Source organism: Drosophila novamexicana, unplaced genomic scaffold (genome assembly GCF_003285875.2).
Source record: "Drosophila novamexicana strain 15010-1031.04,08,12 unplaced genomic scaffold, DnovRS2.1 tig00000739-arrow-arrow-pilon, whole genome shotgun sequence".
Classification (NCBI taxonomy): domain Eukaryota; kingdom Metazoa; phylum Arthropoda; class Insecta; order Diptera; family Drosophilidae; genus Drosophila; species Drosophila novamexicana.
Genome location: NW_020824819.1, coordinates 628518 through 640559, shown reverse-complemented (window position 1 = coordinate 640559; position 12042 = coordinate 628518). Strand labels below are relative to the sequence as shown.

The 12042-nt window shown below is 43.8% G+C and overlaps 3 protein-coding genes across 5 annotated transcripts; 1 reads left to right on the top strand and 2 right to left on the bottom strand.

The window, feature by feature from the left end:
• Window positions 1–500: 500 nt before the first annotated feature.
• On the bottom strand, window positions 501–1544 carry LOC115763367. 2 transcript variants are annotated; one of them, XM_030705895.1, is made up of 4 exons: window positions 1457–1544; window positions 1122–1397; window positions 937–1038; window positions 501–876 (listed from the first exon to the last, which is right to left on the bottom strand). In XM_030705895.1, the coding sequence occupies exons 2-4, from the start codon at window positions 1374–1376 to the stop codon at window positions 736–738; spliced, it is 498 nt and encodes a 165-aa protein (XP_030561755.1). In that variant the 5' UTR covers window positions 1377–1397; window positions 1457–1544; the 3' UTR covers window positions 501–735. The 2 variants fall into 2 exon arrangements, with proteins under 2 accessions (XP_030561755.1, XP_030561754.1); XM_030705894.1 differs by lacking the exon at window positions 1457–1544 and having other exon boundaries at window positions 1122–1447.
• A 653-nt stretch (window positions 1545–2197) lies between these two features.
• LOC115763557 (ATP-dependent RNA helicase DHX33) lies at window positions 2198–4572 on the top strand. 2 transcript variants are annotated; one of them, XM_030706177.1, is made up of 2 exons: window positions 2198–2352; window positions 2462–4572. In XM_030706177.1, exon 2 carries the CDS (start codon window positions 2474–2476, stop codon window positions 4553–4555), a length of 2082 nt encoding a protein of 693 aa, XP_030562037.1. In that variant the 5' UTR covers window positions 2198–2352; window positions 2462–2473; the 3' UTR covers window positions 4556–4572. The 2 variants fall into 2 exon arrangements, with proteins under 2 accessions (XP_030562037.1, XP_030562036.1); XM_030706176.1 differs by having other exon boundaries at window positions 2459–4572.
• A 496-nt stretch (window positions 4573–5068) lies between these two features.
• LOC115763558 (UDP-N-acetylhexosamine pyrophosphorylase) lies at window positions 5069–11403 on the bottom strand. The gene is made up of 3 exons (XM_030706178.1): window positions 11135–11403; window positions 8410–8763; window positions 5069–6609 (listed from the first exon to the last, which is right to left on the bottom strand). Exons 1-3 carry the CDS (start codon window positions 11199–11201, stop codon window positions 5504–5506), a joined length of 1527 nt encoding a protein of 508 aa, XP_030562038.1. The 5' UTR covers window positions 11202–11403; the 3' UTR covers window positions 5069–5503.
• Between the last annotated feature and the right edge of the window lie 639 nt (window positions 11404–12042).

Here is a 12042-nt window from a genome sequence, read left to right as displayed (position 1 = left end):
ATTAAATTATTTTCCATTTAACTAGCGCATAATTCAAGTTCTCACTATTCGCTGCTCTAAAAACACGACACTTTTTACAATTAGTAAGCCAGCAATATTATATATATAAGCGTATGGCAACTGTTTCAAATTGCGTAAATAGTCTGGTAACGCTTTGTATTCATGTTATTTAACTGTTTTTATTTCTGTTTATTATTTTAACTGGGTCAAAAGGGTATTTCTTGTATTAAATTCGACAAATTTGACGCCGCGCAACGAATTAAAGCTCAACAACTCGAGAATCAGAATAAAAGAAAAGCACCGATAGTACGAAATTGAGCACAGCTGCTGAAAAGTGCTTAAACAGCGCCATAGTAAAAAAAATCAAAACCAAATTTTTGCCAAACGCAGCAGAAACGAAATAACCGTTAATGGACGAATATGAAATACCCTTGCTTGCAGAAGATTTTCGAGATATGCACAGATCTCAGATCTGGCTGACATAATATAAATGCCGCAAATGTCTCGCAAATTGCGTTACATGTTTAATGAGAACATCAAGGCAACCCATGCAAGGGCATCACAAAGTAAAAATGGTTGCCCATTTGCCAGGGACAAAGCTCTGCAGCGAATACAGTTACAGCCAGTTTGCGTGCGTGCGTGTGTGTGTGTGTGTGTGTGTTCCATGTTTATTGCGAATTGGTTGTTGCTAACATTAATTGAAAGACGTTTCAAACTGGCAGCTGGAGCTGGTTCCTAGATCGGGGACTGCTTGAAGCCGCGCGCCGCATAGTCGGCGGGCGCCGAGCGGTCCGAGACACGGGGATAGCCCTCGTCGCCGGGCACGCACGCCTTGCGCGACGATATCACACGCCAGCCGCCCTTGCGCGTCCAATCCTGCAACAGATTGGCATTGGATGAGACCCAAGCTGATAATGTCAAACTTGGCTTACTCACGTTCTGATTATATTTGAAGTAGTAGGCGGCGGCATAGATGCCCGTCAGCGCAATCAGCGCCTTGCCGGTCCAGTAGCGCACCGTGTAGGCGCGTTGGAAGCCCTTGAAAAAGGCGCAGGGAAATTGACAAAGAAAAAAAAAAATATTAAACATTTTTTCGATTACATAACACAAATTGCACCCACCAGCGCTGGCGTCAAAACGCTGCAAACCTTGTCCAAGGGTGCACGATAGAAACGCCTGATGGGATTGTTAAGCTCCAGCTCCAGGGCGGGCACCTTGCGCGGCCCATGGGGCAGCTCCTGGTCCTTGAGCCATTGTTTGCGCCAGGCACGCTCCTCGGGCGTCATGCCGATGAGGCGCTCGCGTTCGCGGACCATGCGGCCCGCGATGACCATGGGCTTAACGCCGCCCGTATCTGATGCGCCGCCGGCAACCATTTTCTCTTAAAGCTCTTAATTCTTAAATTCAATAATATTAAATGTTGGCGAGCTTCGAATATGTTGTGGAAAATACGCACCGATGAAAAAGCGAAAACAGCTGTTTTAGTTGTCATTCAGCGCGAAACGCGGGCACTTAGAGATGTGCCTTCTGTACTAAACAGTTGCTTGGCGTGTAGGTCAATGCAACTAGTCCCAGTTTCAGTATGTCGATCGTTGTTCGAAGTGGGGTAAGTGATCTAAAAAGGTACACCCACTATTTGCTGAGCTAAAATACAGGGAATACGAAATAATGCATAAATAAGGGGCTCAGCACAAATGGGCAATAAATTGAGAGACTGTAAAAAAGGACATTTCAATAACGTACAAAAGCTGAATGTTAGTATATACCACTATTGGGCCACAGTAAAGTAGGTAAAAGTTGAGTTACCCCACTGTAAGTTATTGTTCCCACTATTTGCAAATGATGGGCAGCACTACACACTGAACTAAAATATTATAGTGGTGGAGTATTGTTGGAAGTGCGGACTAAAGTAAATATTGTTTTTTATTATGTTAGTTAACAGGCGCTATTCTATTACCAGGCCTTTCATTTGTAGCTTGTTAAATAACATAAAATCATCATATAAAATCTAATGAAACACTATAATGTGGGAAATCGAGGTTGATAATTCTAAACCTAAAATCTGATGGCGAAACATAGTGTTAATTTATTATTTTTTGTAATCCAGTTGTTTAGTCGTAATGGCCATTGGCTGCACAAAATAATCGATAGCAGACAACTCAAGCTGTCGATAGTTCCTCTTAAACGATACATTTTCGCTGTGCGCATCACTAAAGCACAAGCGTGGAGCGCTTGTCCCCACCTGTGATTACACACACACAGACACACACACATACACAAGCGCCCTTGTTTATAGTTATATCCAATATTTACCTGGCTTGATAAAGTTGCCAGTGTAAAGCCCATGTCCGGGTAAGTGTTTTAAGACTGATAGCACATTTAATTGCAGCGCAAATAGCGCCCATCAATTGCACAAACAAAACAACTTTAGACAATTTTTTCATTTTACCTGCCGCAGCAGAGACTGCGCAGCATGGAATCGAAATACCTGATCAATGGCAATGGCAATCCAAGCTTGGCCGCCAGCTTTCCCGTCAAGCGCAAAATCGAGCCGATGAAGGAACAGAACTGCATCAAGAAGCCCAACTATAATAGTCCACCCAAGCTCCAGAGTCCGTACAAGAATGTCCTGGGCAGCAAGAAGAGCAGCGTCGAGCAGGAGCGCAGGGCGCTGCCCGTTTACCATTGCCGGCAGCGCATACTCAAGGAGCTGGAGGCGAACGACACGCTGTTGATCATGGGCGAAACCGGCTCCGGCAAAACCACACAAATCCCGCAATTTCTGCTGCAGGCCGGCTACGCGAACAGCGGCATCATTGGCATCACCCAGCCACGCCGCGTGGCGGCCATCACCATAGCGAAGCGCGTGGCGCAGGAGCTGGCCAGCACCGTGGGCGACACCGTGGGCTATACGGTGCGCTTCGAGGACACCACCACGGAGCGAACGCGCATACGCTACCTCACGGATGGCATACTGTTGCGCGAGGCGATTGCGGATCGTTTGCTGCGCCGATATACGGCCATTATGCTGGACGAGGCGCACGAGCGTACGGTCAATGCGGATGTGCTGTTCGGCATTGTGAAGGAGGCGCAGCAGGAGCGCCGCAAGCACAAGCTGACCAAGCTGAAGCTCATAATTACCTCGGCCACGATGGACATTGATCATTTTGGCAAATACTTCAATGTGAAGGGCATGTATCTGGAGGGGCGCACGCATCCGGTGCGCGTGCTGCACGCCAAGGAGACGCAAGAGGATTACATACACGCAGCCCTGGTCACACTCTTCGATATACATCGCCACGAGCCCATCAATCATGATGTGCTCATCTTTCTAACCGGTCAGGAAGAGATCGAGGCGCTGGCCCAGCAAATCCGCCAGCTGGCCAGGATCAACAACTCGGGCCCCTCCGATGTGCGCGTCTTTACGCTCTACGCCCAGATGGCCCAGGGCAAGCAGCTGGAATGCTTTCTGCCCGTGCCGGCGAACACACGTAAAATTGTCCTGGCCACGAATATAGCCGAGACATCGATTACCATACCGGGCATACGCTGTGTCATCGACTGCGGCTTTGTCAAGGAGAAGTCGTTCAATCCGAGCTCTGGTCTGGATTTGCTCAAAACCGTGCGCATCTCGCAGGCACAGGCCTGGCAGCGCAGCGGACGCGCCGGACGCGATGCGCCAGGCGTCTGCTATCGCACCTATACGAAGGCCACCATGGAGAAGTTCCGCAGCGCCGCACAGCCAGAGATATTGCGCGCCAATCTGACCGCCACGGTGCTGCAGTTGCTCGCGCTAGGCATCGATTGCGCCAGCTTTGATTTCATAGACGCCCCACAGCCGGAGGGCGTGCAGAGCGCCTACCAGGCCCTGGAGCAATTGGGTGCCATCAAGTCGGCTGCTGCGCCCAGCATCACCACGACGGGCCGCTGGATGGCCCAGTTTCCGCTGGATCCCAGATACGCCAAGCTGTTGCTCGCGGCGCCCACATTCGGCTGCATGGAGGAGATGCTCAGCCTGGTGGCGGCCTTGTCCAGCGACAATGTGTTCATTGGACACACGGACAAGAGCGAACTGGCCGCCTTGGCGCACGCCAAGTTCCAGTCCAAGCACGGCGACCATTTGACCCTGCTCAACGTGTTCAGCACGTTCCAGAAAACCGAAAAGCCAAAGATCTGGTGCCACGACAACTTCCTCAATATACGCAATCTGAACTATGCTCGCAACGTGCGCAACCAGCTGGCCGAGATTAGCGCCCGTCTGAATCTGGCCTTCAACAGCTGCGGCGACAACACGGATGCGGTCAAGAAGTGCCTGCTGACGGGTCTCTTCGACAACATCGCCCTGCTCCAGAAGGAGGGACACTATCTGACGCTCAGCGGGCGTGTCAAGGCCAAGATTCATCCGTCCAGCGTGCTGCACGGCAAGTACAAGCCGCAGTGCATCCTCTTCACCGAAATGGTGCAAACGGAGCACAATTTTCTGCGCCAGGTGACCGAGATCTGCATCGACTGGATCGAGGAGGTTGTGCCATCTATTAAGTGTGTTCTTAAATAAAGCTCAACTTCAGTTTATTTTATAGATTTACAACCAGAACAAAAACAAATTGTCTTTATACTTGAATCTCTTTCGGACTGTTTACCATATATTATATATATCTGAATAGTAGCTGTTTTAATACCCTTGCAAAGGGTATTATAATTGTTTCATGAAATGTGTAACGCATAGACGGAGGCATCTCCTCTGTCTGTTGGCTCTATCGGACCACTATATCATATAGCTGCCAAAAGAACTATCGGTCGAAAAGTAGGTTCCTGTTTGGAAAACTTTTTAGTTTTTCAAGATATCTTGACCAAACTCGGCATTAATTATTGTGCCTATGCTTCTTAAGGGCAAAGCAATATAAGCATTATGAAAAAGTTGGATATGCAAGGGTATTAAATCGTCGGCCCTTCTTTCCCGTTTTTGTTACAACTTCCCTAATACAGTAGTCGCTCGAAAATATGGACTAGCAGAAGTTATTATATAGAAATTAGAATCAATAAATATGCAATTAAAAAATTATCAGAATATTTTGAAAGTTAAGATAAGATCGCCTTAATACATTTATATTTATTTCATTTGGAATAGCTTGGGAATAGTTGAATACCCAACCCAAGTCTAGTTAATATAAACAAAGTTTTCCAAATTGTATTTAATATATATTAAAAATATGCATATATTGTATATTTTCTTTTTAGATATAGGTATATTCACAATATGATTGCACAATCAATGGAAAAGTATATAAACAAAGACAAGAACAAAAGAGAAAAAGGACAACCAAATTTATAGAGTAGTTGCTCTTAAGTACTGAAAACTATGGAATTTTCGTGCTCTTTGACCTAGCTGAACCAAATTTTTAACAGAAACTATCCACATTTATCAGTCTATATGTACATATGTGTATGTTTGTGTGTGTGTGTGTGTGTGTGTGTGTGAGGGGGAGGGGGGAGGATTTCGGGTCTAGAGGTTTCCTTGCATGGATTCACGCAGATAAACGGGACCGCTAAAGGATTTGCCACCCACAAGCTGGGCGAGATTCTCGCCAGCATAGCTGACAAATGGTGAGATCTCACAGATCTCGCCGTGCACCATGCCGCCGGCATTCTCGATATATTTGCGGTGCAGCCTGTGCAGATCGGCGCGCGCTGTGCTGGGGCAATCCTTGCCAGCCGAATCGGCATTCTTGAGTGCGCTGAACTCCTCGTCGCGCGGCACCTCCATGGCGACAAACTTCTCGGCGAACTCGAAGACGTCGAAGACAAACTTTTCAATCTTGATGCCGTTCGGCTGGTTGGGCGTCAAACGATTGCCGGCATTGTCCACGAATGGTATCTTCTTTTTGGCCACGTGCAGCTTCAGCTTGCGCTCGTACGTGCTGCCGATCTTGTGCAGAAAGGCGACGGTAAAGAAATGATTGCATATATTGCCGGCGCTAAACGTCAGGCGTCCATCCGCATTGCGCATTTCGGCCGTCTTTGCCGAGATCTCGCTGTACTCCACCACCTGGTACTTGTTGTCGACAATGGCCACCACGCCGACCGCCTCATTGGGCGACGACTTCTCCACCACCTTGGCGGCACAGTCGGCCTGCTGCTGCACACAGTAGCCAATGAATATGGGATCTGCGACCTTGATCAGAATGTTGTCCACGCTGTGCGCATGCACATAGAGTATGCCGCGCTGTTGCATATCGTCCAGGATGCCGGCGCGTTGCATGGCACGGTAGATGCCGCCGTTGCCGTCCGGGGAGCGCGACACACGATGCTTCTCGTCCAATATGATGCGGCCATCGTTATCGAAGCACGGCAGCGAGCCCTGCTCAAAGAGCACCACGTTCTCCTCGCGCAGCCCGAAAAAGTTGTTGGCCTCCAGATAGTCCAGTGTCGGCTGCATTGTATGCTCCGAGGTCATAATATACCAGACGATGCGACCCCGTCTGCCACACAGCTCCTCGGCCAGCTGCTCCAGCTTCAGTATGCGCTCCGCCTGGATGCGGAATAACGTCTTGCGGGATTGCAGTCCCACATCGTACATGCCCTTGGGCTGATCGAAGCCGAGTCGTGTGCCTGCAAAAGAGGTCAGATTGTTGACATTTGTAATTGTTTACAGTTTTTGCTCAATCTAAATCTAATTAATCTTTGCCAATATATAAAAATGTTTATAAAATGGTTTTCCAGTTATTTATGATTTGATTTTTTTAAAAATATTTTGTACAAATTTTCGTTTCTTACATTTATATTTAGCACAAAGGATATTTAAGCTAAAAAGCGCAAAATTCAGCTCTCAGGCAGGAAATATTATCTATATATATTTTTTGAGTTTTGCCATTTGCTGTGCGCCCAGCCGGTTGACCTTTAAAACTGGTTGCTTTTGTTTCGGCTTTCGGCTTTGGGTTTCGCTTTCAATAAGCGATTTCTTCTTTTTTTTTTTTTTGTTAAATCTTTGTTTCCACTCTTGTAGCTATTTAGCATATAAACCTGTCGTAAGGTCAAACGCGTCACTTTACCGGTTTTTAATTATAGCACGCTTATCGATTAATCTTATTTGCGGCCAAGCGAGTTACAAGCAGTTGTTGTTGTTATCGATAAATTGCGTGGCGATCTGCAGCCTTAACGCCTACAACTTTTAACCGTTATGCGAGATTACGTTACGTGCCTGAACTACGTAACTACGTAACTAACTAATAAAATGCTGAGCCAGGCGTACATTGACTTTCGTCTTTTGCTCTGTTGTTGTTGTTGTTGTCCATTACGTGAATTCGCTTGCTTCGGCCACGTTGAATACAACGGGAAATATCAAATCAACATCAGCAAAAGCAGAAAAAAAAAGAAAGGCTACAACAACAGCAACAACTTGAGACTGACCAACACTGGCGACTGGATTGGCTGGCCATAAGAATGGATTAAACTGTTATTACTTTATGATGGTTCGCCCGATTGGCGTGACGTGTCTGGCAAGCGGAATTTTAAATTACAAACAAGAAATTTCATGAGTGGGCAGCTGGTTGAGGCACATGCATTTGTGTGCGTGTGTGTGACGAAAACAACAACAATGCAGACCTGCAATGTCTGTGTGTGTGTGTGTATTTGCGCGAGTATGTGGCGTTGGTTTGATGGAGCATTTTTATATCAATCTAATTAGCCGTTTACCCACACTCACACACACACACACACACACACACTTACACACTTACACAGACGTTGCAGGTCTGCATTGTTGTTGTTTTCGTCTTTGCCAATACTGAATTTTTGTTCATTGCTCAAGGCAATTGCGATCAGAAATTGTTTAAAATAGTTTATTAGCTATGAGTGGGGGAAAAAAAAAAAACTGAAATAATATTTAATTTTTCTGCAGCTTCCGGCCCAGCAATAGTATCTCGTATCTACAGATACTTATCAAGCAAGCGCAAATGTAATGAGAAAATAAATACTATCTTAGAATTTAATGTTGTATATTTGTATACCAGACTATACAGAGCTGCTGATAAAGATTCTGTCTATAAATAAAACATGTTTTTCTTCCAAACAAAATATAATATAAGGAGTTAAATGCAGTTTAATCGGGTATTCAATATGTCTTCTATCTTCAATAGATTTGATTATAAATAGAACGTTTTAAATGTAAAATGAAATATACGAAAAAAAATTGTTTTCCCCCCTTTTTTTAACCGTAGTTACATTTTTTTTATAATCTTAAATATACCTATTATTATTTTTTTCTATCACATCATTACATAAATATTGATAACAAAAGATTCGATAGTTTCAGAAGGGGAAAAAAGGGCTGTTTGCCTTTAACGTGTTTTTTTTTTTTAACCTCATATCTTATATACATTATCTTAGCAGAAATTGAATGCATGAACTCACCTTGTCCGCCCGCCATGAGCAGCACAGCGACATGGCCATGGCTTATTTGCTGCAATCCCTCCTCCCGATAGGCGCTCAGCTTATCCGGCGTGGTGCGAGCCGTCGACAGGATTTGGCCGTCGGGTATGGGCTGCAGGCGACCGTCCAATTTGATGCCGTTCGCATTCATCGAGATGGTGGCACGATCCCAATACAGCTTGATCTCGTCCAGGCAGAGCTCGTCTATGTCGCGCGCCAGTTTGGTGCGCTCGTCCGCCGAGAGCTCGGACCAAAACTTGAGCAAATGCTCCTGCCTCACCTGGGCTAGACGCGTGTGCAGCTCGTTTAGTTGATCTGTCATTGTCGCTTTGATTTCTGTTGCAACAGGCGAGAGAGAGAGGTGAAAGAGAGAAGAGAGAGAGAGTGGTGAGAGAGGGAGAGAGAGGGGGGGAAGTTAGTGTTTAGTGTAGTGGCAATTAGCTGGCGAATGTTTATTATTTATTGTTTTTTGTAGTTCTTTTTATCGTTGTCTCTCTTTTGCTTTATTATTTGTGTTTGTTCAGCGCGATAAATTGTACACATTTCGTTTTTGATAATAGCGCAAAACGGAAACGCAGCTAACAAAGACACGAACCGTTATATGTGGCTACCAATGCCCAACTGAGCGCCAATTCATCGCACTCGTTGGGTTTTCTTGCTTCAAATATGGAGCTGTCCGTTGCGGCGTCGACGCTGACTGCGACGTTGACGTCGACGCTTTTGCTGCTGCCGCTTGAATGGCAGGCGCGCATGTGTGTAAACAAGCAGATGAATGTGTGCGTCTAAGTGTGTGTGTGTGTGTGTGTGTGTGTGTGTGCGCGCTTGTGTGTGTTTTGACGTGTTTGCAGTCACATTTGAGCATATTGTAAGCACATAATATCTGCATTAAGTTGTTAAAATAAGAAAATGAAAAAAAATACGAAATACTTTTTGGAAATACTACATGGAAGTTATAACTAAGTTTTCCATGGTGCAATATGTACTTTGCATAGTTACATACACACAAAAAAAAGCAACAGTTTTCTAAAAATCCCTTTTTAGATCTTTGGATGGGAAATTAATGTGTAGGGTTGTTTTGCTTTTAAAACAATTACGACCCTTCTATGCAGATCTCATGAATTCAAGTAGGCAAAGTTCATGCTTTGCTGGGAAGTGTTATAACAACAAGTTGCGTTGACAATCCAATAAGCATTATCTCTTACTCTCATTGTGAGACCTTATGCTCTATCTCTCTTTTTTATCTCACTAATTGTATACCTATTTCTTTCACTTTCGTTGACTCCAATCCGCTCTCGAGTTTCTTTTGTTCTTTTCGACAAGATTGGGGCAAGTGCAAACTTATTTATTTATATATTGTATAAATAAGAATGTGTGCTAGAGCAACACAGCACAGGTTAACTCCTAGTATATTATTGTAAAGCACAACATATCTAAGTTGCAACTATTTGATACGGAAGTCGATTCAAAATTATAGTATACTAATCGATTTAATGTAAATAGATACTTTCAATATGGGCTATGCAATGTGATATTGTTATCTAATCTGACCGCTTGTGCTTAATATTTATAGCCTAACATCTGTGTCAAATTAAATAAATATGTTATAAAATCAACATCATTTGATACATTCCCGAAATAAGCTATATATAAGCAATATTCAATGCCATATTTTTTAAAACATATATAAAATGTGGAGCTTTAAAAACAAGCTGAAAATCAATAGGAGCAAAAAAAAAACAAAAATGGGTTCCTACAACTGTTTTCATTCTTGAGAGGAAACTTTTCAGAACCTAATTTAAATAGGTTGCAACTGTTTATATATTTGGGTTATTATTTTTACGGTTTGGGCTCAGTCAGTTATTCATTGAGAACAGAATGTTATATATATATATATATATAGCTGGTAAGCTATTATATTAAAGCTTTCAAAGCTGAACATTCTATTCTGATGAGATTATTTTCAACCTAATATTATAGCAGCTCGATCATGGTTAGTCGGAGTGCAGAATATTTTACACACAAGTTGCAAATGCAAAGCCAAGCGACCCTGGACATTGGCTGAAGTGAAAGTAAACGCTGTAAAAGCTCGAACACAACAAAGAACCAGAAATACTTAAGGGCGAGCTACATACGTATGTATGTGTGTAGCTCTAGCCCAGTTCCAGTTGGCATTCCAGTTGGTGTTCCAATTGGAGTTCCTATTGTGTAAGTAAACCGGTTTCATTCAATGCGAAACTAGCTTGTGAACTAGGAGTTCACGGGTTGAAGCAGACTTTGGCATTTACATAAATGCGCCCAAAAGTTGTCAAAAACCCGACTACAATTGTTGGCCAGTTTGCTTGGATTTGCATATTTGCACATTATTGTTGTCGGTTTTTTTTTTGCCACGACGCCGCTGCCAATGGTGACTGCACTACACGTTGGCAATAAACCGCAAAACACACTGACTCACACACACACGCACACAGTGACGTTGCCGCAAGCGCCAAAAACGGCACAGCACACACACACACGCACAGCACACATGAATTTGAGTAAGTGTGTGTGTGTGTCGATTAGATGGATTTTTGTTTACTGAGTGTTTCGGCGGGGCGAGCCCGCTGCAATATTTTTCTGCTACATTTTGACCGATAATTCGCTTTGATTTCCTTTTTTGCTTCGCTTTGTTTCTTGACTTGCTCGGCTCTTATCAGAACATGAAACTTACCATTCCGGTGCGGGAGGAAATTAGTGTGCTGTTGTTTTTGTGCACTGTAGTTGCTATTAAGACCCATTTCTGCTGCGCGTTACTTAAAAAAAGGCACGCGTTATGCACACGCAGTATTTACCCAGCCACTTGCTCTTGGCCGTTTTTCTTTTAGAGCAACATTTTGGTTATTAATTGTTGCGTGACAAACGTTCGTCAACTTGTCAATCTGCTGAGTTATGAAAAACAAATGGCGTGCGCACATAAAAAACTTAAAAAATATAACGCGAACACGACGGTCAATCGCCCCAAGCGAATCCACTTGCCGAATCGATACTTGGGATGAGCGATAACTATCGCCGTGACTTATCGCAGGTATTTTTCAAATTGCATGTCACTAATAAATGTTCATACGAAATATTGAACACAATCATGATATTGCTACACTGTCAGCAATATGGTACAAGCTTAATATAAATTATAATTTAGATGGTATTGAGTACGTTCACTCTTCCCATTCAGCCCACTTGATTTTTAAAAGTATGGTCACACATGATTCAAATGAAACCTATGTTAATTGTAACCCACACAAAAATACTAAACGAATTTTTGGTATTTATCAGCGTGTTGCCAAACATACGCATACGGTGTTATTTCAAATTGAGCGCATATTATCTGTGAGCAGCATACCAGGCATATGTATGACAAGTTCAAATCATTTGGTTTTTGGGTTTTAAATATATTTACAGTAATGTTATAAACTAAATAAAGCATTGGTTTTTCTCAATACATGTAAACACTACAACAGAAATTTTGCTTGTATAATATATATGCATGAATGTAGGTACTACAATAGGCGCTACGTCGATGGAAGGTTTCCTCTTGCGCTTTCAGGGGCGTTGCCTCAGTGGGGAAAGGCTAAGCCAAGC

What these genes read in the sequence shown, in the direction of transcription:
- LOC115763557 (XM_030706177.1), top strand. Translation starts at nt 2,474, where the DNA reads ATGGAATCGAAATACCTGATCAATGGCAATGGCAATCCAAGCTTGGCC.
- LOC115763367 (XM_030705895.1), bottom strand. Translation starts at nt 1,376, where the DNA reads ATGGTTGCCGGCGGCGCATCAGATACGGGCGGCGTTAAGCCCATGGTC. An exon ending in GCGTTTTGACGCCAGCGCTG is followed by an intron (nt 1,039 to 1,121) that starts GTGGGTGCAATT and finishes GCCTTTTTCAAG; the next exon opens with GGCTTCCAACGCGCCTACAC. An exon ending in ACTTCAAATATAATCAGAAC is followed by an intron (nt 877 to 936) that starts GTGAGTAAGCCA and finishes AATCTGTTGCAG; the next exon opens with GATTGGACGCGCAAGGGCGG.
- LOC115763558 (XM_030706178.1), bottom strand. Translation starts at nt 11,201, where the DNA reads ATGGGTCTTAATAGCAACTACAGTGCACAAAAACAACAGCACACTAAT. An exon ending in TTTCCTCCCGCACCGGAATG is followed by an intron (nt 8,764 to 11,134) that starts GTAAGTTTCATG and finishes CTGTTGCAACAG; the next exon opens with AAATCAAAGCGACAATGACA. An exon ending in GCTCATGGCGGGCGGACAAG is followed by an intron (nt 6,610 to 8,409) that starts GTGAGTTCATGC and finishes CCTCTTTTGCAG; the next exon opens with GCACACGACTCGGCTTCGAT.